The sequence below is a fragment of the Paroedura picta genome, chromosome 1, assembly GCF_049243985.1.
Source record: "Paroedura picta isolate Pp20150507F chromosome 1, Ppicta_v3.0, whole genome shotgun sequence".
NCBI lineage: Eukaryota > Metazoa > Chordata > Lepidosauria > Squamata > Gekkonidae > Paroedura > Paroedura picta.
Genome location: NC_135369.1, coordinates 42,279,343 through 42,302,737, shown reverse-complemented (window position 1 = coordinate 42,302,737; position 23,395 = coordinate 42,279,343). Strand labels below are relative to the sequence as shown.

General features: G+C 42.5%; 1 protein-coding gene across 3 annotated transcripts in view; it reads left to right on the top strand.

Moving 5' to 3' along the window:
* NINL (ninein like) overlaps positions 1–20,678 on the top strand; it is a 50,517-nt gene extending 29,839 nt beyond the window's left edge. Inside the window, exons 13-24 of one of the 3 annotated variants that reach the window (XM_077335358.1) lie at positions 640–729; positions 5,725–5,881; positions 7,601–7,663; positions 8,603–8,700; positions 9,541–9,887; positions 11,411–11,515; positions 12,760–12,829; positions 14,263–14,547; positions 16,131–16,244; positions 17,682–17,894; positions 18,601–18,714; positions 19,902–20,678. In XM_077335358.1, the coding sequence (XP_077191473.1) occupies positions 640–729; positions 5,725–5,881; positions 7,601–7,663; positions 8,603–8,700; positions 9,541–9,887; positions 11,411–11,515; positions 12,760–12,829; positions 14,263–14,547; positions 16,131–16,244; positions 17,682–17,894; positions 18,601–18,714; positions 19,902–20,087 (1,842 nt within the window). In that variant the 3' untranslated portion in view covers positions 20,088–20,678. Of the gene's footprint in view, positions 1–639; positions 730–5,724; positions 5,882–7,600; positions 7,664–8,602; positions 8,701–9,540; positions 9,888–11,410; positions 11,516–12,759; positions 12,830–14,262; positions 14,548–16,130; positions 16,245–17,681; positions 17,895–18,450; positions 18,719–19,901 lie in introns of those variants that run through there. The other 2 variants (XM_077335369.1, XR_013230563.1) reach the window with 2 other exon arrangements.
* The last annotated feature ends 2,717 nt before the right edge of the window (positions 20,679–23,395 follow it).

Below are 23,395 nucleotides of genomic sequence, written 5' to 3'. Positions count from 1 at the left end.
AGCCTTCCTTGTCCTGACTTAAGCCTAAGCATTTCACTCAGGCTTCAAAACACATAGAGATGTCAGCCTCCAGATGGGACCTGGGGGTCCCTGGAGTTACAGCTCATCTCCAGGCAACACAGATTAGTTCCCCTGGAGAAAATGGTTGCTCAGCATGCTGTATGGCATTATAGTCCATTGAAGTCCTACACCTCCCCAAACCTCACCTTCTGATGTCTCTACCCCTAAAGTCTCCAGGTTTTTCCCAACCTGGAGCTGGCAAACCTAAAAACAGATAATCGTAAAAGCATCCACCCTTTCAATCTGGTGATCAGACCTAAATGCCAATATGAGATTTGAAATGCCCAGATAAGCATGGATAGGTTTTTATTGATGCAACAGTGATTCCATATTTGGTTCTTCTAGACTGCTGCAAAACCTTGGCTTTTTTCTGTTGCCTTTCTATTGTGTACTTGCTGTGATTAAAGACGTCGTGCTAAATTCACTTGCTTGAAAGTATGTTTCTGTGAAGTCTGTGTAGCTTCCAGTGTGCCCGCATTCAAGCTGTGAGTTTAACACTGCTTTTCTGAACATCTTGGCCCATAGTACTTTACTCAACAGTGAGTAAAGGTGTTATTTTTTTTCCTTCTCTTACTTTAGCTGGGAATGTTGGATCCACACAGCACAGAGTTCTTTGACCAAGAAGAACGCTTTGTTGAAATCATTAAAGAATATGAGCTACAGTGTCGGGTAGGTGGCCTTTCCTTGGTATTATAAAAAGCTCGTTATGTACAAGTATGGGGCAGCCCCAGAAGGGAAAGCCCAGGATACAGATGGAGGGACAGCCCTCATTCTGGACTTGTGAAATTGAGGCCTGGTGCATCTCATCTCTTAATTAAATAGTTGAGGATTCTTCTACGAGATCATGACAGCATTTCGAGGTATTAGTTCCAGTTAGCAGCTAAAATGGAAAGGCCCTTCTAACATTATGCAGAACCCATTTAAAAGGCTAAACTAAAATTTGGCATGAAGTCTTGATTGTCACATCATAGTTATGGTCTTTGCTCAGCTTCCAGATGCTGCTAAACACAAGAAATTAAAAGCCACTCTGAATGACAGCTTTCATTATATATGTCTGGAAGCTCAAGCAATGGATAGGTTGGTTCATGTAAACTGTGTTATCATGTCTGAAACTGAGTTCCTTTTCTCTCCCAGTTCTGGACCTTGTGGTTATAAAAATCCAATAAATAAAGTACTATTTATCCTTTTGTTGTTGTTGTAACTTCCTATAGGATACTGGTCCAGAATCAACACAAAGCAGCATAAAGCTGTGAAGTGTTAAACCTCCTCAAGACAAAAGCCCCTTTGTAGAACAAAATGTGGAAGAGCCCTGAGGAGTACTGAGTTAATGCCACTTCAGAACATAAACTTGCACAATGTAATCTGGAAAATAGGGTGCTTGCTTATAGGTGTCTGTTCACAAGGCCTTTTCAATAATGGAGTTCTTTGCTCCACGCTGAAGAAGGAATGGGATCCATGAGTAGAACCTAACAACCAGAATGATTTGCTTAAAAAAAATTAAGGAAAGCCAACTAGGATCTGGAAGACCCAGGTTTGAATCCCCACTTGTACCATGGAAGCTTGCTTGGGTGATTTTGGGCCAGCCACATTCTCTTAGCCCTAACCTACCTTACAGGGTAGGTTAATGCAGAGCTCTAGTTTTGTTAAACCCAAGAGTGGCAACCTGGCACTTGTCACGTCAAATCTAGTTTCTGCTTGAGTAAAATCAGTATTATGCTTGTCCAAAGAGAACAATTATTGGAAAATAATTCTCTGAAGCTCTGAAAGAGAACTTCTCCAGTTGAACTTCCATGTATACTGCATGTTCTGGTGCCAACTCAGTTCTTCTTGTTCCTCTAAACTTCTAACATTGGCTGCTGCTACATATTCGTAGAGGGTGAAGGTGAGTGCTTCTGTGTTCCCAAGCATGCGTGTTTTGGATGGTCATAGCGATGAATGCTGTGCTCACTCCTTGCAGGGCATCTTGTTGCAACTTGGGTGTCAACAAGCATTTTTGTTCCCTGAAAGACTTGCGCCAGCCCTCTAGGAAGATTTGTATATTACAACTCCTCCCTTATGCTTTTGGTATTAGATCTCAATGCTTAAGGATCCTCACCAGTACTTTTTATATCTGTCATGTTAGCACATGACTCCAGCCTCCAATAGACTTTGACCAACAGCTCCATTGTCCCCTTTTCCCAAATATTTTGGTGGATTCATCGAACTCAGGTGCTTTAAATACTGAGTATTACACTTTAACTCAAGTAAATATTTCATCCCACATGGTACACCAACTATGCTACAAAACTTGTTGGCATTTGATGAACTGGTTACATTGTACTTATGATTTTGGGGAAGGGGAAACTCTCTCAGGACCAGAGGTGGGCTGCAAGGAGTCTGGCTGGCAAAGGTGAAGTGAAATAGCATTCCGCTGTGCCTTTGCCTTGTTCTTCTGTAGCTCCAAAAGAAGTGAGGCAAGAAAGAGGTTTGACTTAACAGAGTGCCATGTCAAGCTCTCTTTTAAGGCCTTTGTAAACAAGACTGCATATTTTGTTATCCTAGGCAGTCTTCTGGGGTGTGCATGCTTTTGTTTCTGTTTTTCTGTTGCAATAAAACATGTTCTTGCATTCTAATCCTACACTTAAGTTCTAAGTACTGTTTGTTTGTGAAACTTGCTTTCAAATGAATGATGGGGATCCAGAAGGATGCACTGATTCGAATACATTTCCGTTCTCTGAGAGCAAGTCTTGAAAGTTACATGAACTTTATTCTCAAATTATTCTTGGACGGTTTAGGTCTGAGTAACCTTCGTCAGCACTAGTCAGAACATCCCCTGCATTGTTTTGTGTGATCAGAGTGTAAAAAAGCCCTGCTGGGTTAGGCCAGTGGTCCATCTAGTCCAGCATCCTGTTTTACACAGTGGCCAGCCAGCTGATCTGGTGCGTTAGCAAACGGGACATAGAGACCCAGGCTTTTCTCTGATGTAGCACTAAGCATTTTTGTCCCCCAGGGATAATTATTAGGGGAGGTGCTATTTAATTTGTTCATACGTTAGAGGTAAGTAGTGTAGACAAATTTACAGATTGACACAAAGTTATTCTGGATGGTGAAAACCAAGGCCAACTGTGAAGACCTAAAGGAGTATCTCTGCATATTGGGAAAGTGGCAGCAATGTGACAAATGAAGCCCAGTGTAGGTAAGTGTAACATGATGAACATTGAGGAGGCGGGAGTCCCACCTTCAAAGCAACTGGGAAGAAGCCTTAGCTTCTATAAACTGTTGTAGCTGTTTGGCCACTGTATGAAAAAGATTGCTAGACTAGATTCAGGGGTCTTCTTGCTTGCTTTTGCTGCCTTCTTAGCACCAGGATTCAGAGCCTTGCTGCCTCTGACTATAGAGTTTTCCTTGCGTCACCATGGCTAGCAGCCATGCATATAGAGCAGTGGTCCCCAACCTTTTTATCACCGGGGACCACTCAATGCCGGGGACCACTCACCGGGGACCACTCAACGCCTTTTACTGTGGCCCGGTGGGGGGGGGGTAGTTTACTCCTCTACTCTCAACCACTGCCCTAATGCTCTCTGATCGCTATGGTAATATTTAAACATCCCTTCAAAATAAGATACAGACACGCCACAACAATGAAGTGTGTTGTAAAGGGCTGGGGAGGATGAAGTAAAGGGCCGGAGGGGGGGGAGAGAAGGCATCCTTTGGAGCCCACCTCCAATTAGTCGAAGGACCACATGTGGTCCGCAGCCCACAGGTTGGGGATCGCTAATATAGAGGATAAATCTGTCCAGTCCCCTTTTAAAGTCATCTGTGTTCATGGCCAGTTAGTGGCAACGGATTCCACAATTTAATAAAAGATGTATTTCTTCAGTCAATTTTGAATCTACTGCCCATGAGTTTATAATATTCTGAGAGAGGAAAAAAGTTCTATCTACTCTCTCCATTCCAAGTATAATTTTATAAACCTGTACTACTATGTCCCCTGTTGGTTACCTTTTCCCCCTAAACTGAAAAGTCCCAGTCACTTCTGCCTTTCCATGAAGTCCCAGTCACTTCAGCTGATTATCTGGGTTACCATCTTCAGTTCCCCACTCAAGAAACTATCTTAGGGGCACTAAGGCAGCCAGAAATGCAAGGTATACATTTTGCATGTAAAGACGAGGAGCTAGCTTTAATGAAAAGCTAAGCATAGAATATTATTTCAACCAGTAAACAGTTAAGAGTAATATCAACAAAAATCTCTGGAAGTAGGATCTCTTACTGGGCTCCCGCAGGATTGCTCCTTGTTTTGTTTCAAAGAGCATTTCTAGAGTGGCTTTTATCCCATTGAGAGTTGTCTATCACAGAGAAGGACAGGCTAACAGAGGTAGAGGTTCTTTGTAATGCTGGGGGTCAAGCAATTGCCAAGTTATGGTTATGATCAGGGTGCCCAGTGTTTGCTCATGGGGAACCAAAAAGAGCAAGGCAGGGCAGATCCAGAATTAGTCGAAGTACAAAGAAAATGGCTTTGGGAAAGTACAGAGGATACCTTTGCATGACACGTTTAGTCAAATCTACATGGATTCAATGTTTAAAGGCTTTTCCATAATCTCTGGCCCTTTCATTGTAGTACTGCTGTCCAGATTCCTTGTCCAGACACTAGGACTTTAAATCAGTCCTGTGGCACCTTCTAAAAATAAACCTGTACATTGAGGTGCAAGTTTTCATGGGTTAAAACCCACTTGGTCAGATGCCATTAAAGCACTTACCCTATAGTAAGGAGGGTCATGGAAATAGGAGGAGATCCTAGATAAGATCCTCATTCTTAAAAGTCCTGCTAGATTCTATCCAGCTACTTTTGGGGGAAATTTAAAAGATATACACTTCCAAGATAGCTTTTGGCAGTGCTGTGAACTGCTGTATTTGTTCCGTACCACTGGATGGGATGAACTGTTTGCTTGCTTGCTTATAATGTTGTTCTTCCCTGGGCGTTCTTCTCAGTTGTTCCCTGTTGTTCTTCTCAGGGCGGCTCACAAAGTTAAAATACCATATAATATGATACAATCTTATAAAATATGGCTAGTCTGCTCAGTTCATCTCCTATTTCCAGGGGATGGAAAGAGACAAATCATAAAGTGCAGTATTCAGTAATTGCACAAGGCTCGGTTGGAAAGGGTGGCCAGTAAAATGTGGGTGTTAATCTTCAGGCTTCAACCATAGGTCTGGCAGAAGAGCTCTGCCTTGCAAGCCCTGTGAAAGAATTTAAGGTTCAGCAGGGCTCTGATCCTGTGAGGCAGAGCATTCTACCAAGCCAGGGCTAGAGCCAGAAAGGCCCTGATCCTGGTTGAAACCAACTTTATTTCTTCAGAGCTGGGGATCCTCTGGCTGTATCCATTACTGAAGTGAATTTATTTGAATATATTTCAGTCCAGGTGCTGGACTGTCTGTCAAGTTTTTCCATGTTTTTCTGCCATCTAGAAGTGGGTGATTTTAAGATATGGGATTTTATGTGTTCTTATGTAATCCGCCTTGAGTACCTCAAGGAGGGAGGCAAACTATAAATATAATAGATAAATAAATGTGTTACAGAATCATATTAGGCACGCATGGCTATTCTGCAGAAGTCTGTGCTACACTCAGAGAAACCTAAGAGATTTCTACATTTCTGTTCTAATGTTTTTGCTGTACTGATTGCAGGAGTTGCGTGACACTAATGATGAATTACAAATGGAGGTGGAAAAACTGCGTTCCCAACTTCAGGAGAGTGACAGGAATAATCTGGCCTGGTATAAAATGAAAGCCAACAAATTAGGTGCAATGCTTCTCCCTGATAATGTGAGAAGTAGAGTTACAGGTAAGTTACTGCAAGACTTGGAAAAATTGCTTTTCAATCCCTTTCACCCAATTAATTTTTTTAACTGAAGGAACTAGGTGTATGATGTCTTTCTAGCCACTGAAGTCTGATCTGGATAGCCCATGGAAACCTGATCCCATCTGATCTCAGAAGCTAAACAGGGCCGACCCTGGCTAATATTTGGGATGGAAAACCTCCAGAGATTTGAGTGGATTGTCTCCAAGGACCTCTAGGGATCATGACACAGAGGCAGGCAATGGCAATCCACCTCTGAACTTTCCTTGCCTGGCGGCCAGACAATCCTCAGATCGCCTGGCTGCACTACGCATGTCATAAGATATATAAATAAATAAATAGCCATCATGGGAAGGTATGAAATTATTTACTAACCTCTGACTACCAGAAGCTATGGCTCAAAGCATGTGGCTGTTTCCATTTCACCTGCATCTAGATAGCCATTGTCTGAGTTGGGATTCTAGATTGTCTGACATGCAGTCTAGGCTACTGTGGTAGGATGTTCTGTCTAACTGATAAATGGTTTTATGTGAACATTAGGGTTGAGGATTATTTCTTTGTTCACGAAAGAATGATCATATTGTTTCTATGCTTAAAATAGGGTCCCCAAACTATAAAATGCACAAATTATCACTGGGAATCAAAAACCTTGCTGCAATTGCCTTCTTCTTCTTGCCAGGGGTTTCGAATATGTCTGTGAGCCAGTGTAGCTAGACAACGTTAGACAAGAACAGAGGAGGTCTGAATTCAAATCTGTACTCAGCCATGAAGCTGAGTAGCTTGAGGAAGCTTCCCTGTCAGTCTAACTTACTTCACAGGGTGGTTGTGAAGACAAAACAGAAGAGGGGTTGAAATTTTTGAGAGCCAGCTTGGTGTAGTGGTTAGGAGTGTGGACTTCTAATTTGGTGAGCTGGGTTTGATTCCCTGCTCCCTCACATGCAACCAGCTTGGGTGACCTTGGGCTCGCCACGGCACTGATAAAGCTGTTCTGACCGAGCAGGAATATCAGGGCTCTCTCAGCCTCACCCACCCCACAGGGTGTCTGTTGTGGGGGGAAAAAAGGGAAGGCGACTGTAAGCTGCTTTGAGCCTCCTTCAGGTAGAGAAAAGCAGCATATAAAAACCAACTCTTCTTGATGTATGAGGTAGAATGTAAAAAGCTCTCCCCTTAACTTGCATGAGGTTTTATTTGTATTTATTACTCCAGAAATTGTTTGGTATTCATATCTGCTGCTTCAGACTGCTGCTTTGTTTCCTTTATTTAGTTGTCCTTGGCAGTGTCTGAGAGACTTAGTGATGATATTCCACTGTCTGTCTCATCCAGTTGCTGGCACTTAGATACTTCTGCGTTGTGTTTCATGGGCTCTCGTGTCATACTAGTGCCGTAAGATATCTGGGTCCTGCCATCATGGGTTGGAATTGCCTGTTAAGTGATTCCTCATCATGTACCCCATCAAGTCTCACATCAACTTTTGCTGAGCTGGGAATTGTCCTTGTTCAGAGTTATTTGATACAAGCAGCACCCTTGGGTGTCCTTTGGTATTTAGGGGCCCTCGTTACAGGGTTTTGCCACTAATGGTCCTTGCATCTGATCCTGTTACTTTGAACCATAGAAGTGAACTGTGAACCACTCATGATGCTATAAAGTCCTTTATTTTTTGTTCTGCTATTCTAAAGCAGTAATCATATAGCCTTTTATTTTCAGACAGTGTGGAAAGAGAAGGTCAGCTTCTTGGAAATGAGCATGTGCCAGTCTCAGGCCCGAGTGGTAAGTGATGTAAATGCACTTCTGTGTATTATATGCATGTATTTGAGCATGTTATAGAAAGGTGTTTCTAAGTGGTCTTCTTGGAGCCTTGGGGTACGTTCAAGATCGGAGGGTACTTTAGCCATTAGCTCGAGGGTACGAGTCCAACTCTGAAAAGCATCTGTGCCCAATAACAATATTGAAAAGCACTTTTGCCCAATAATCTCTCCTTCTCATTCTTTGTTATAGCCAAATAGCTTTCCCAAACAGCATGTTTTTGGGGCTGAAATGTTCATGGGGATAATTTTACTGTTTGTGTTACTTAATATGGATAAGGCTAAGTCATAGAAACATAGAATAATACAGTTGGAAGGGACTTCATGGGTCATCTAGTCCAACCCCCTGCCCTATGCAGGACACTCCACATCCCAGTCGCTCATCTACTGTAACCTGCCAGCCCCTTGAACCCTCACTGAATCAGCCTCTCTGTCAAATGGCTATCTAGCCTCTGTTTAAAAATTTCCAAAGATGGAGAACCCACCACCTCCCGAGGAAGCCTGTTCCACTGAGAAAACGCTCTGTCAGGAACGTCTTCCAGATGTTTAGATGGAATTTCTTTTGCATTAATTTCATCCCATTCGTTCTGGTCTGTCTCTCTGGGGCAAGAGAAAACAATTCTGCTCCATCCTCCATATGGCATCCTTTTAAATACTTGAAGATGTATTTAAATACTTTAAATACTTGAAGTCCTGTCACACTTTTTTTTTAAGTTTGAGCAGCCTTTTTCCTTGAAGATGTTTATATTTATTATGAAGCTCAAATAAAGACTTTGGGAAACCATTGGGTAGAGCCTGTTTTATACAGTCTGTATCTTAGTTGCATACTCAGACATTATCTCTTTGCCTCATGTACTAAATAAATACATGAAAAAGACTTTTTCAAGAGTCCTTTTATTTATAGGTTTATCCCATACCTATTCAGTAAGTATAGACATGGAGCTCTTGGTAGAAGAACTGAAAGAGCAGCATCAAGATCTGAAAAGAGAGCTGGAAACCAAGGTGAGAAAAGGGAGAAATGTTTGGAAAGACAGGTGCTGAAATGTTGTGATGGAATAATTGTTTGATGTGGCAGGTATATTTGATGTGGCAGGAAACTTTGAAATAAGCATAAGATTTATAACATTCTGCTTGCGATATTCTACTTCGCTTGCTGAAATTGAGTTGGATCCGTTTTCTGCTAATAAAAAGCATTTCTGAACATAAGTGGAACAGAGCTTTCCTGCCATTTTTCTCCCACTGCAGCTTCTGGGCAAGATGGGACCTCCAAGAATGGTATGAATGATCAAATCAGGGGTGGAATTAGCAGAAATCATACCACACCTTCTTTTAGCAGAAAACTTAGTTTGGATGCAGACTACTGGCCTCAGTAGAAATATACTTGAATAAATGCTCTGAATTGCATTTGGATAGTTCTACCTGGATTTTCTCCCCAGCGGGGAGCTTAAAACATGGTTCTTCCCATCTCCATTTGGTCCTCATATCAACTTCCTTTGAGGCAGGCTAGGCTGAATGTGAGTGATTGACTTGAAGACACACAACAAGTTTCTGTAGTAGAGCATCTGGGTCTTCCAGATTCTAATCTGAGGCTCAAAGCACTATTCTACGCTAGACCATTGCGTTACTCAGCGAGGCTTAGGGCCTTCATAGTCTTTCCACAATAACTGTTTATTTCCTAACCCACATCAATTTCTATGTGTAAACTAAGTTAAGCCTTCACTGTGTACTGTATGGTGCATGTGTAAAGTGTGACTGTGTTTTTTGACGCTTGGGGCCCTTGTGAACACTGACATTATGACAGGCAGGGCTAGTTATGCACAATCAATATTTTATCTGTTCTAGGTCAATTACTATGAAAGGGAAATAAAGTTGATGAAAACAAACTTTGAGAAGGAACGGAAAGACACTGAACAAGGCTTCAAGAAGGAGATTAGTGATCTAGAGGATCAGAAAAATGATCTGGAAGAGCTGAATGTGAAATGCCAAGAAGTAATTGATGGCTTGAAAGAGCAACTCCAGAAACTAGCCCCAGTCCAAGAACTTGAGAAGAGGTTTGAGAAGGAGATGTTGGAAACGGAACAGTACTATGCCAAAGAAATTTCCAATTTAGGGCAGAGGCTGACCCTGGAAGCAGACCAGTTGCAAGAGGAAATGAAAAGGAAACATGAGACTGAGATGCAGCTAATGAGGTTTGATGGTGCTGTCTCTTTGGGCTTCTACTTGCCAACTCAGGCAGTTTGATTATCTGTGCACGTAAAAGTCAGATGCATTGTTCTATGACTGAACCCTTTGTACCTATGGAGGTATCTGATAAAAGAACTTAGATGGGGGAAGACTCCTTCAGCTAATAAAGGCCACATTACCATTGTGCATTGTGTGGTTCTCTTTCCTAGATATACAGATGATGGGGCAGATTTAATGTCTCTTGATCCAAGATGATCCTGGGCTACTTTCTTATTGTTGCTCTGGAATGATTGTTCACATGCATGTAGAGTCCTAGTCTTGGAAGGGATCTTATTTAGCACATAGCATACCCCTACCCCTACTCAGTGCAGGAGGTCCATGACATACTCCCTCCTCCAATAGTGCTTTCACACATTATCAAATCAGCCCAGGATTAGTTGTGTAGTAAGAAGAGCAGCTTTCTTAGCACGTAGCATAGTGAAATCTGAAAGGGCTATTGCAGCAGCAGCAGCCCTAAGGCACGCCTATTTAAAGCATCTTATAGTCTCTTGCATCTTTAAAAGATGTTCTAAGGAAAACAGGGATGTGTGGAGCCTGTCTTATTTCAAACCATTAAAATGTTGGCACAGCTGTGAGCCAATGGAAGATTGGTGTGATGGATAAGGAGAATGACAAGGAGGAGGATCACATAGTATTTTAGTTCAGGCAGAGATCTGGTAAAGGGGTAATAGATACAGGACGATAGATATACAGATATGTATTCATGTTGTGAATGTGCCATGAGTTGGATCTTATAATTCCACTTGAAGTGGTGACTCTTCCCCCCCCCCCCCCATCCAGTGCCCATGTGCAGAGTCTGAGGAGGAATTGCTGCGGGATTGGAGGAACAAAAAGCCAGTGGGCATGTAGTCAAGGGGGTGCTGTGAAAAGGTAGATAGGACAAAAATCACCTTCATTCTTGCTTGGTGGAGCTGTAGACAGAAAGTTTTTTTTACAGAGTCTGAATGACTGAGCCAGGCTCACATTTCTGAACATCTGAAGATGTGTTTGAGCATATGTAACTGATGTTCTTTATGTCAGGGAATGTTTCAGGTATGCAAAGGCATGAAGGCATTTCCTGCTTGAAGAGCCTGGGTATCTTTGCTCACATGTGGCTTTTTTGGCTTCTGGGTTAAACTAAGTGTTACCATGATAATACTTGTGGAAAACCTGAAATTGAATCACAGTCTTCATGTTAGGAGCTGTTGATCAAAAATTTACTTTTTAAACTTGAAAGGATGATTATTCATGGAGGGTAAAGACATATCTGGAGCAGCTTTTTCAAAAACTCCAGTAAGAATACTTAATTTAAAAATAAATCTGCAGTGAACTGTTGTTTGCTTTTAGCCACGTTGGTTGACACAACAGGCTGTCTCCAGACATTGTATTTCAGAGGAGGGTTTGCAGCTCTTGGATGGCTGAAAATCAGCGATTCTGATCCTTCGGTGGCCTCAAACTCGCTCTTTCAATTTCCTGTTCTGCGATACAGAATTGAGCTCCGCAGGGTGTTAGAAGACAATGGTCTCCTAAAGAACAAACTGGGAAGGCTTCAGCAACAGATAGAGGATGCTAATGAGGCAAATAAAAAGCACCGGTAGGTTGAGAATCTGGTGGGAGATTGTTTTTTAGAAGCTTGAAGAGGGAGTGTGTTCTGCTTTGTGGTGGAAAGTACACAGCTGACTTAAGGTGACTCCCAGAGGCTTTTCAAGGCAAGAGACCTTCAGCAGTGGTTTGCCTGCATCTGCATCTCACTGCCTGTGTCTGCTCACCTTCCAAGAACTGACGAGATCAGGCTAGCCTGGGCTATCAAGTCAGGGCACCTCCTGCTTATATAGAACGTTTATTTTCCCTTATATCTCTGCAACAATAGGGGCTGGGGACTTATTTAAATGAAAGCTGGTGATTCAGAAAACTGATTATATAAACGTTTATTTGAAACAAGAGAATAATAAGTTCCCTAGTTTACAGGGATCTTTCTCATAACTTCTCTGCAAAGCATTGACTTCAGTGGATCATAGGAGTGATTAAATTAAGCTTGGTTGATTGGGCTAATGACTTTAGGATGACTGAGTGTACCGCCTATCCAAATATGTCTCTCAAAGAGCCCTATGATTGGCAAACGACAATCTGCTCATGGTCTCTCACCCCAAAGAAGTATGCATGGCCTCAACTAGAGCCTGGTGAAATGGGCTGCCGGGGGAGATCAGTGCCTTTTTGGAATTGTCATGGTTCCCAAGGGCCTGCAAGACGGCATTCTTTCACCAGGTGTACGGTTGAGACCAACACAGCACAGCACACACAGTGATCATCGACACTGGCCTCCCTCCCCACCCCCATCATCATCACTAAAGCGCAGTGAGATAAGTTGGAACTTTTAATGGAAATCAATTTTTATCTCTTTATGGCTTTATTGTTTTAAATATATATGTGGATTTTCTGTTAGCCACTCTGAGACTTTTGGAAGAGCGGGGCAGCCTATAAGTCCAATAAATAAGCAGTGCAGTTTTTCATCTCATCTCCTTCATTCAAAAGAGCAGGTGGATTTATATTCCCAACCCTCTGCCGTGTTTGATGATGCTTACTATTGCTGAGCTCCTAGCTGTTTCTGTGATGGGTTTTCTGATCTCTGACTACCTTCATGTTTTACAACATTCTAAGATCAAGACTTGCTCTTCCCAGTGCAAGTACTACTTCTGTCACAACCATAATGTCCAAAATGAAAGGAGTCTATGGTTTAACATAGCCTCCTGTTAGGAACTTATCTCTATACAGAAGTATGTTGTAAAATAAAATGTTCTTAAAGTATTTGTGTGTTGTTGTTTTTTTAAACTTCCCCAGAAAACACATTGATGAACTGAAGATAGAAAAAGAGAAGGCCAGGATTGAAATGGAAGAATTCGATCAATTGGTAAACATTTTAAAAATAATTAGAATACAATTTAGGATGTTCTTTTCCTTACTAGATGAGCCTCTGAATATGGGGAGCCACTGGGTGCGGGGGCGCAAATTCCTCCTCCTTCTCTCATACCAACTGCCCCCCCCCCCGGCTCAATGCAGGAAATGTACTTTAGGAATGCAGGAAGGGATGTGGATGAGAAGAATTATAGGAAGAACTGGTGGGTAGGAAAAGATCAGCCCTCTCCATTGAAGCTGTTGCGCTGCTAATAGCTTTGTAGTTAATCAGCACTGTACTAGCTTTTTGGACTTAGAAATATCAATGAATATTTCCTTCATCGTATGCTAGCCAAACACACAGAAGTTGGTAAGGATCTTGCAGATAGCTTGGCTCTAAGTGCCAAGAATGAGCCTCTTGTGGCGCAGAGTGGTAAGGCAGCTGTCTGACAGCTTTGCCCATAAGGCTGGGAGTTCAATCCCAGCAGCCGGCTCAAGGTTGACTCAGCCTTCCATCCTTCCGAGGTCGGTAAAATGAGTACCCAGCTTGCTGGGGGGTAAACGGTAATGACTGGGGAAGGCACTGGCAAACCACCCCGTATTGAGTCTGCCAAGAAAACGCTAGAGGCCGTCATCCCAAGGGTCAGACATGACTCGGTGCTTGCACAGGGGATACCTTTACCTTTACCTTTAAGTGCCAAGAATGCCAAGAACTTCTGCAACTGAATGGAGGTCTCTAATACCAAAATTGTACCCATTCCATTCTTTGGAACTTTTTAAGCAGAGGCTAGATAGTTTTCTGACTGAAATGCTGATTTTATGAACTTAGGCAGATTGTGAGTGGGTGGGCAGGAAGGGATGTGCCAGTGTTTGTCTCTTGTGGCCCTTCCTCGCATATCATTGGAATTGCTAATTGTCGCTGTGGGTAGGTGAATTTCCTTTACACCAGGGTGGATTCTGGAGATTTTTTTGGGGGGAGGGGGAAATCACTTGGGCATGAAACTGGGGTCACTGTGGGTAGGCAGATAGCTGTGAGTTCCTGCATTGTGCAGGGGTTTGGACTGGATGACCTTGGAGGTCCCTCCCAATTCTATGATTCTACCCTATCATGGCAAGTGTCTTCCCACACGTTAGAGCTTGTTTAGAGTATTCATCTGAATTTTAAATCCAAAAGGCGTTCTGAAAAACACCACTAATATTTAAAAAGGAGACACTTCAAAAATATTTCCTGTCTCAAAAAGGTATTTCCTTTCCTCCCTCTCTCTTCCGGTGAGAATGCTGTCTATGTGTCACTGGAAGGGGAGTGCAGGTGGTCCACAATGCTGTGGGATATGGACACCCTTGATGTGTGGTTAAGCTTCATTGTATTGCCCTCTCCTACACAAGGCATCTTTTGTGTTTCTGGGGATGAATACCACAGTATTGAACATCTGCACCTTCTCCCTTTAGAACAAGCAGTGCAAAGAAGAGATCCTTCAGTTAAGTGCCAGGACTGGTCAGCTGAGCCACGAACTCTCTGAACTCAGCAGCAATAGTAAGGCTGATCAGAGTGCAATCCATTCACTGAACCAGAGGCTTGCTGAGCTGAAGAGTGAAAAAGAGTATGAAGCTGCAGTTGCCAAGCAACTTCAAGAGGCCTCTGCTGCATTGACAAAGGAGCATCTCCAGCAACAGTTGGCATGGCAGGGAGAGAAGGCCCTGCTGGAACAAGAGCTAAAGGTCTCTCGAGAAAAGGTAAGGTTGATCTAAACAGGAAGCTTGCCATGTTAGGAATGGCATGTCACTTCAGTTACCGTGGTGTTCCACTGCAGAAAGGTGACTTGACACACACAAGCCACATTTGAGCAACACTTTGGGTGTTATTTCTGATGCCCAGAATGTGAATTAAGGGCTGTGCTGCTTTTAATAACCAGGGCACTGGTAAACCAAGCTCTTTTAATCTTAGATGATTCCCATGCTTGGGAAAGAAGGGAGCTGTTCCAGTTTTTTACTTCCTGGGATGTGATGAGTGGTGATTGCAGAATAATTTTATGTTCTCTTCACTCTTGTAGGAGTTTATGTGCATGTGGAGATGTAAGCTTTCTAGGAAGTTTGGCCCTGGGGGAAAGCAACAGAAATGGGGAGGGGGGTGAAATATATCTACTACTTTTCTATGAAATAGAAATTTTTAACAACATGAAAAATTTAAAGAACAGATCTTTCTTTTCTATAGCAAAAATTGCAGGTATACCTAATACAAGAGTTGAAAACTGTAGTAGGCATATATTTTAAATCTTTTCCATTTGAGATGCAGGAAAAATAAAAGATGAATGTAGAAAATAAAATATATCATAATCATACTTAAATTTTACAATACTGAAAATACTGCATTCTTTAGGAGTGGCCAAACTGTGTCTCTCCAGATGTCCGTAGAATGCAATTCCCATGAGCCCCTGCCATTGCATGCTAGCAGGGGCTCATGGGAATTGTGGTCCATGGACATCTGGAGAGCCACAGTTTGGCCATCCCTGTGACATAATCTTATTAAGTAAAGTAGTCTTATTAAACACATTGTGGCATATTAATTGTGGTCCAAGTAATTTACATTTTTAAAAAAATGTTGAAAATATATGTCTATAGTAAGAGTTTTTTTCACTGCTCCACCAATTTTCTCTTTAGGAAAACTCAGAGCCATCTGATTCTTTAAATTTTGAAAAATCTTGACTTGAAAGGGAAAAAAATTCATAGGAGTTTCGTTTCAGTGTCCCCCCAAATTTCCAATTTTTCTATCAGAAAAACTGGATTTAAAGGCTTGAGAGGGAAGGAAAAGGTAGCAATTTGTGCTGGAGCCTCATGTCTGTGTTTGTCTGAGGTTGGGGGAGAAGAGAATAGCACAGGAGGAACCTGCTGACAATCAAGTTAGCCCTTTTTATTCCGCACCTTATTAAACAGTCAGCTGGGCATTTTTCAGCCTGGGCTGTACGTCCTAGAACCCTGCTATAATGCTAACTATTGTATGGCAGCGATATAAAGAGAGTTGTACAGTTTGGGCAGTCCAAGATTTACATGTAAATATTACAGTATAAGTGTATTGATGCTTGCCAAATTAGTCTTTCTTAAATTTCATGTAACTATCACAGAATAAGAGGACTGTTGTTTGCCAAATAAATATTTGGTAAACTTCCTCTGTAATAAAATGTGGGCTTCATGTCAGAAGCAATGGAGGATGAGGAGAGTGTCACCATTGCAAAATTGTCACCCCACGTGGCTTGATTTGAAGAACGTAATGCGGAAGGATACTGCTTCCTCCTCTTCCCTCTTGCTACCCTTTTCAAAAGGCCAGCCAGTCTCAGGAACTGGAGGCTGAATTGGAGCGTTTGACCCAGGAATGTTGGATGCTGCGACGGACAAGGGCACAGCTGAGTGAGGAGCTGGAAGAATGCCGGGATCAGGTAGGTGGGAGAGAAAAAGTGAAGGCAAAGCCACCGTGTAGAAGTATAAACACCACCAGTAGTCTTCAGAAAATGAGTATATTAAATATATACAATAGAAGGCAATTCAAGAACAATAGCCAGTTATACATAAAGCTACATGCAGTCATAAGCAGTATCTGTTTAGAATGAAGGAGTGGAAAACCACAACATGAATCCTGAAATCCTCAGTAAATTAAGTACTATTTCATGCAGGGAATGCATTAAGCTTATAGCAGGAACAATCATGTGTGCTAGGAAGAAGAAAAGTACAGGAAAGAGTACAACAGTCAGAGCAGGAATGTTAGCAAAGCATCTCGAGAGCCAGTGCAAGCTGGTGTCCTGGAAGCTATTTAAAACTGCTGTCAGCTGGTGTCCTGGAAGTTAAGTAAAGAATGCAATAGGGAAGCTGGCTAAGTGTAAGTCCTGTTTCACCAGGTAGGCGGCTGATGCTGGGGGTGTTGAATCTCACAGTCCTGCAGCTCATTGTGACCATCTTGGCCCTGTGAATTAGTACTTTGGCATTACTGAGGGATAGCAGCAGAGAAACCACCCCTAATTTGACAGGCTTAATAGGGGTGGTCTTGTGGCGCAGAGTGGTAAGGCAGCCGCCTGAAAGCTTTGCCCATGAGGTTGGGAGTTCAATCCCAGCAGCCGGCTCAAGGTTGACTCAGCCTTCCATCCTTCCGAGGTCGGTAAAATGAGTACCCGGCTTGCTGGGGGGTAAACGGTAATGACTGGGGAAGGCACTGGCAAACCACCCCGTATTGAGTCTGCCATGAAAACGCTAGAGGGCGTCACCGCAAGGGTCAGACATGACTCGGTGCTTGCACAGGGGATACCTTTACCTTTATAAATGTAAATAATGAATATATAATACATTCAGACAGCAAGAATGAATTCAAAACCTCCTTTTGTAGACAAAGGAATGCCCGTTGTGTGATATTTAATATATCTTGTTATCGAGGGGAAAAGGGTGCGGGGGCAGATAGCTGTGTGGCTTCCTGCAGCTTTAAATAACAACTATGTGGAGTTGGGAGGAATTCTTCAGAGGTGGTTTTGCACACTAATAGCATGCACTGCCTACTCAGGGCATTCACAATTGCCAGTCATACCCTAATCATTCAGGTAATTTTTAACAAGCTAGCCGTGTTTTTTCTCTCAGCTTTGGCTATCAGATCCCCTACAAGATGTGCTGTTGGGATGAACATAACCTTTATTATTCAAATGCATTTCATAATCCTGTTTTGGAATATCTTAAACTTCTGCAGGCTGTTCCCCTGGGTACTTGCTAAGCTTTCTGTCATGTCTGCAGTATGCTGAGTGCTTCCTTTCCCTGGAACTCTCTGTTGCAAGAGGGCGATACATTTTATCTCACAGTGCTTTTACAATGTGGTGATGCTTCTTCTCACTATACAGCTGTTAGAGGCCAACACAAGCTTAAGCCTGGCACAGTCACAGTATGGACAGGAGCTGCAGACCTTAAGAAGCCAAGTGGAGAGTTCTGTGCCTAAAGCTGGCCTTGCTGAGCTACAAAACAGGCTGGCAGGAGAAAAGGAAATGGTCAGGCAGTTGCAAGGAGAGCTGAACTTCCAGGCGGAGCAGATGAAACACCAATTGGCCACACATCAGGTAGGGAGGAGCTGTACCTGGTTTTTTCTAGATGGGTTGTATAGCAGTGGGGTATGTTGGATGGCTTAGATTGGATGTAGGTGCTTCCACAAATGGGCTCCTAAGCCACCAGTGGTCCCCCCCATTCCTCTCTAAGAGAATTTGGATCTGGACTGAAGTGCAAGGGTGTGTGCATCGTAAGACTTTTCCTCATGTTGCTTTCATGACTTAGAATGGGCCCGTGGAGCTGTTTTTGGCCAGGGCGTACAGTAAAGTGGGGGGAGGGGAGGGGAGAGATTTGGAAGCCTCCATTGAATCCAAATGGGATCTCCTTTTATGTGAGGGTCCTGTGAACTGCATATGCGGAAAAATATGGATTGCTCTCCATATGTATTTCCAGAGGTAGAATGTGTTTTTGGGCATACTCATGGAAAATACAGTTGGAGGAAATATAGGGAATTGTTGAGTTTGGTGACCTGTCCTCAGTCCCAGGATGAGTGGATTCTTGATACAGTGATCAGAGCACATAGATGAATTTGCATGCAATTTAACATGCCTTTCCTCTTTCTTCCTTCAGAAAGAAGTTGATGGGACAAAGTGTGTGTGCTCTGAAATACATTCTACTGAGCCAAAACAAACAAGCCCAGATTTGGGAGGTACTAGGGCTTCTCAAAGTACTAAACAGTAGGCATGACATTCCTGCTGCTCTGATTTCTCCCCTTTGCAGGAAGACCGTGCAAAATCCTGTAGATTAATGGAGGAAAAGATGGAGGAGTTGGAGATGAACATGAAGAGTGCACAAATAATGCTTCAGGAAAAAGTGTCACAACTCAAGGATCAGGTTAGTGCAAGGGGTATGTGCATACACACATGTAACATGTTATAATGTAACCTTTTACCTTGTACCCTGGTTCCTTCACAGATGCTTGCCAGCTAGGCACCTTGGGATTTTTCCACCGATTGCAATATGATCCTAGCATCCCAGGACAAAAGTGTTGTACAAAAGGGGGGGGGTAACTCAGGCCTGGTGTACACATGGCACTGGCTGAAGCAAAAGCTCCTTTCTATGGGACTTTGTATCCACACAGCTGCTGAGTTAAATTGGGAAAGCACTTTTGTATCTGTCACGTTTGCATAATGCTTGCCTTTTCTTAGCTGTACCTAAGTTGGCATCATAGCAACTGATTTCCCTTTAAACCACACATGCCAGGTAATTAAAGGACTAAACCAATTAAGATTTTAGGAGGAAAGCCTTTGTTTACCTACAGAGGATATCCATTGAAAATACTTTAGTGCTGACCTCAGCTTACTATATATGTGTTCTCATGTCTTTGTTTAAACCAGTTAAGGAATTACAACCTTCTGCCTTTCCTCAACTTTGCCCCCAGTCAACCATATTCAGTTTTATAGCAGTGTTGCATAACATTATTTTTAAAACACCTCCCACAATTCATCTTTACTTGATTTTGAAGCAGGCAGAACTCCTTTTAGAAGCCATTCCTGTCACCTTCTGGTTCTGACCATGGGGAGTAACAATGCATGCAGGACAATGTGTCGACCTGCTGTTTAATAATCTTTACAGGGTAAATCACTAGCTGATGCAAGCTTAGAAGATGAGCATTGAGTAATTCATGCTAGAAGCATTTACTAAGTAGCAACTCTCTTATTTCCTGTATCCTATAACTGCAGTTGTTGGTGCTATTGTGCTTGGCTGAGGGAGAAGGTACATTAGAGAGAGTGTGTGTGGGGGGGGGAATAATGCTGTGTTTTTAAAGAGGGTGTTTTTAAATGAGAGATTGTTGTAGTATTCTGTGCAGTGTAGTGTGCCATGAGCAGTAAAAACAAGCACCAGAAGACCCTGATCTAAAAGGCTATATGTTGTTGTTGTTATTATTATTTTGATTTTTATTTCCTGCCACTCCCGAGACCGGATTCTTCAAGTCATTGGTGAAATCATTACTTTATAGTGAAAGACTGTTTGTTACCTGTTAGGAGATCTGTGTCTCAGTGTTTCCTTGTACCTTCCAGCTTGAAAAAAACGCTAAGTCTAATTTGATGCTGAAAGACCTCTATGTGGAAAATGCCCAGCTGATGAAAGCGTTGCAGGTTTTGGAGCAGCGGCAGAAGAGCACAGAAAAGAAGAACTTCCTCCTGGAGGAAAAAATCTCATCCCTGAACAAAATAATTAGGGACATCACTTTAGCATCACAGTGAACAAAGGGATCTGCCGTTTAGTTCTGTTGATTTAAACTGGAAAGGACAATCAATAGAAGAGGATATTTCATCCCATGGCCAATGTTGTTATGTATTTCAGATCTTGCCAAAATGAATATTAGTCATTTGCAGGTCTCAAAAGTCCATGCCATGTGGATAATCTCATTTTCTCTTAGAGCTAGAACTGGAATGCCCCTACACCAGAAAGCACTGTAACCAACAGAAGAAAAATATTCTCAGGGAGAAGTTGAAAGATGGTGGCAGGCAATAAAGTGCACATCCCTCCATTTTTTTTCCAATGGAAAAGCTAAAGCTTTTAGTGCCTCTTGGATCAAGTTCCAGCAGCATACTGTGTGTCCCCAATTCTGTCTCAGGACTGCATATTTATTATGCTGGCAATGTTTTTGCCTCTCCTCCTTCCTCACTTATCTATACACTGGATTGTATTATATGTACAGTTTTTTACAATTATATAATCACCTCTTTAATCACATCCTATACTTGGGCAGATATAAAAGGGAAAGAACCTGCTGTACTTTTCTTGTTTGGGGGTAAAGCCTGATAATTTTAAATTAAATTCTATTTATACTGCTTAGTTCCTGGGCTTCATTTGTGTGTGAATGACTGGACTGGACATGGCAAAAATTTAATTACTGTGTGTGGGAAGATGGCCAGGACAAAACACTGCATTTTAAAAAGGCAAAAAGTTGACCATACCTTTGTTTTATGTCCAGCTGATAAAGATGCAGGAAAGCCTTTTGCTCTTTATCTCCCATCACCCAAATGGCACACAGATCTTAATATATAGAAGGGATTTAGAAGTGAGCAATTGGGTTGACCATTGACCCTGTGCTAGGAATATTGAGAAACCACTGACATAATCTTTAGGTTTTGGAGAAACCCCAGAAGTGGCATGATTGTGCAAAATATGGTTGGAAAGTCCAACTGTGTACACGCTCACCAGGGGCCCCTCCCCTTCCCACTCCCTCCAGGCCCATCATTGGGGGGGGGACAGGTCAACATGACTATATATCCGTCAGTTCTTCTTAAGAGTCATTACTCAGTGAACAGTGTCAACTTCTCAAAAGTCAGATCTTCCACTCTGGCCCTAGTTTTAACAGGTAGTGAAGTTACAAAGTCAAGAGAATATTCTCAGGGTAATGGCTGTCACTATAGCTCTAGCCACAATCTCAGCAGCATGCCTTCTGGCATTTATTGGCTGCTTAGAGGTTCTAATTGCTTCAGTCTGTATTTAGCGTGCATGCTGGTACTATTCTTCAGGTAGTGTTTTTAAGTATTTAGCCAAACCTTCCCCCAGGATCAGCTGGTAGCAACCATTGATTGCCTGATAATTTGTGATCCAAAACCTCAAGGCAGTGGATGAGTAGGGTTTTCTACCAAAAACAGCTCTCCCTGTCTGCCAGGAATGAATGTTGTACAGGCCTATGGTGAACCTACATATCCTCTATGATCACAGATGAAAGGGGAGGAAGGGTGGACAGGTACTGTCCTGTTTTACGCTATAAAGGCTCTCCAATTTCCTAACAGTTGCCTGAGCCAATGTAGCTCTATATTGGAACCATGAGGTCATCTAACCATTGCATGACGAGGAGAGCAATCGCTGTAGGTGTATCCAAGTATAACTTTAAGTTTTTATCTTTAGGACACATATCTGACATGGACACCTCCGGTTTTAGGGCCTTTGCCATTTGCAAGAATTGCTCCCCATGGAGCAGGTAATCACTGGAGGAGATAGTGGAAGGATCGTTTTTGAAGACATCTTCCAAGAATACTCTTGAGCTGATACTCAAGAATGGCAACTACAGAAAATGTGGAGCACAGCCGAAACATGTCCTTTCCTCACAACAGCAAAAATAGAACTGAGAGAAGGTGGAGCTCTGCCAGGGGAAACCTGGTGCATCTGACAGGAAGGCAGATGAATGTGCTGTTTGGAGAGTTGGGAGCACTGCCTACTGGAGCTTTAGTTTTTAAAATTCTCTGCAGCAGGCTTGCGCGTGTACAGTCCCAATACAGGGCCGCACTACAAGATGGAGAATGAATTCTTTTTTCTACCGTGTTGCCATTGGGCATAGTAGAAGGGGAAAATGCAAGTGTATCTGAAGCAGGCTGGATAAAAGAAATTAAAAATGAGCTCCTACTTGGGCTGGATTGTGAGGTCTTGGCCCGTTTGGTGCTGTGACATCTATTTGCCTTCCTTGGTGGCAGGGAGCTAGTTGTGATGGCGTCTCATAGGGCAGAGGCCACTTGGACAGCAACGAGGGTCACGGAAGACCCATTTCCAATTACTGAAATAAGTTTGGATAGAATTGGGAAAACAGATTTTTTTTTCTTCTTTTCCCACAACATCAGAATATGTCCAAGTACCTTCAAGATTTGTCCCGTCTTTCTGATTTGCTGTATTGTCTTGGGAAAAATCTCAGGGTGGCATCAGTTTCAATTCCCCACATCAGTAACATCTAGCTGCAGTATCAACTACAGATGCTTGCATGATTGGAATCCAAAATAAAAGTATAAGGAGACTTGTATTAGGATAGCGGAAATGAATCTGTCTGGAAATTATATCTGCCCATGTAAGAAGCTTTTAAATCCATGTTGCATGCATAACAGGTATCTTAGGACCTGATGCTTCTCTGATAATGGAACAAATCCTGTTACCATATTTTGATTTCCTTGTAATAGTGAAAATTGACAAAGATCTACAGTTATATGGATACACACTTGTAAAAATTATATACATTAATTCTTTTTTAAAAATCAGCACTTTTATGCTAGTTCTGAAACATTGTGAGGCCACAAGTTTAGCAGTTCATAATCCGTACTTGGGGAAGGCACTGGCAAACCACCCCGTATTGAGTCTGCCAAGAAAACGCTGGTGGGCGTCACCACAAGGGTCAGACATGACCCGGTGCTTGCACAGGGGATACCTTTACCTTTTACCTTTAATCCGTACTTCTGATACTGCAGCTGTTAACAGATTCTGTGATGGCTGCTTCCAGCACTGACTACAGAGAATGTCTACACAAGCAGGGGGACAACTTGATGGACCAACTTTATATCCACTTCAAATTCTGTAGGAATCCAGGGAGCAGTGCAGGCAGCATGCAACAATTTTTCATCCACTAAATGGAAACTTTGTCATCTGTTTTCTAAAGCAAAACAGCATCTAAATATACTGGGCCTACATTAGCAATTAGTTTCAGCATCTAGTTCCAAAGCAGTTACAGGAATAGCAAATTTAAGATGAGAAGTCACATCATCTTTTCTATGCTGACCCTGTCCCAAGAATG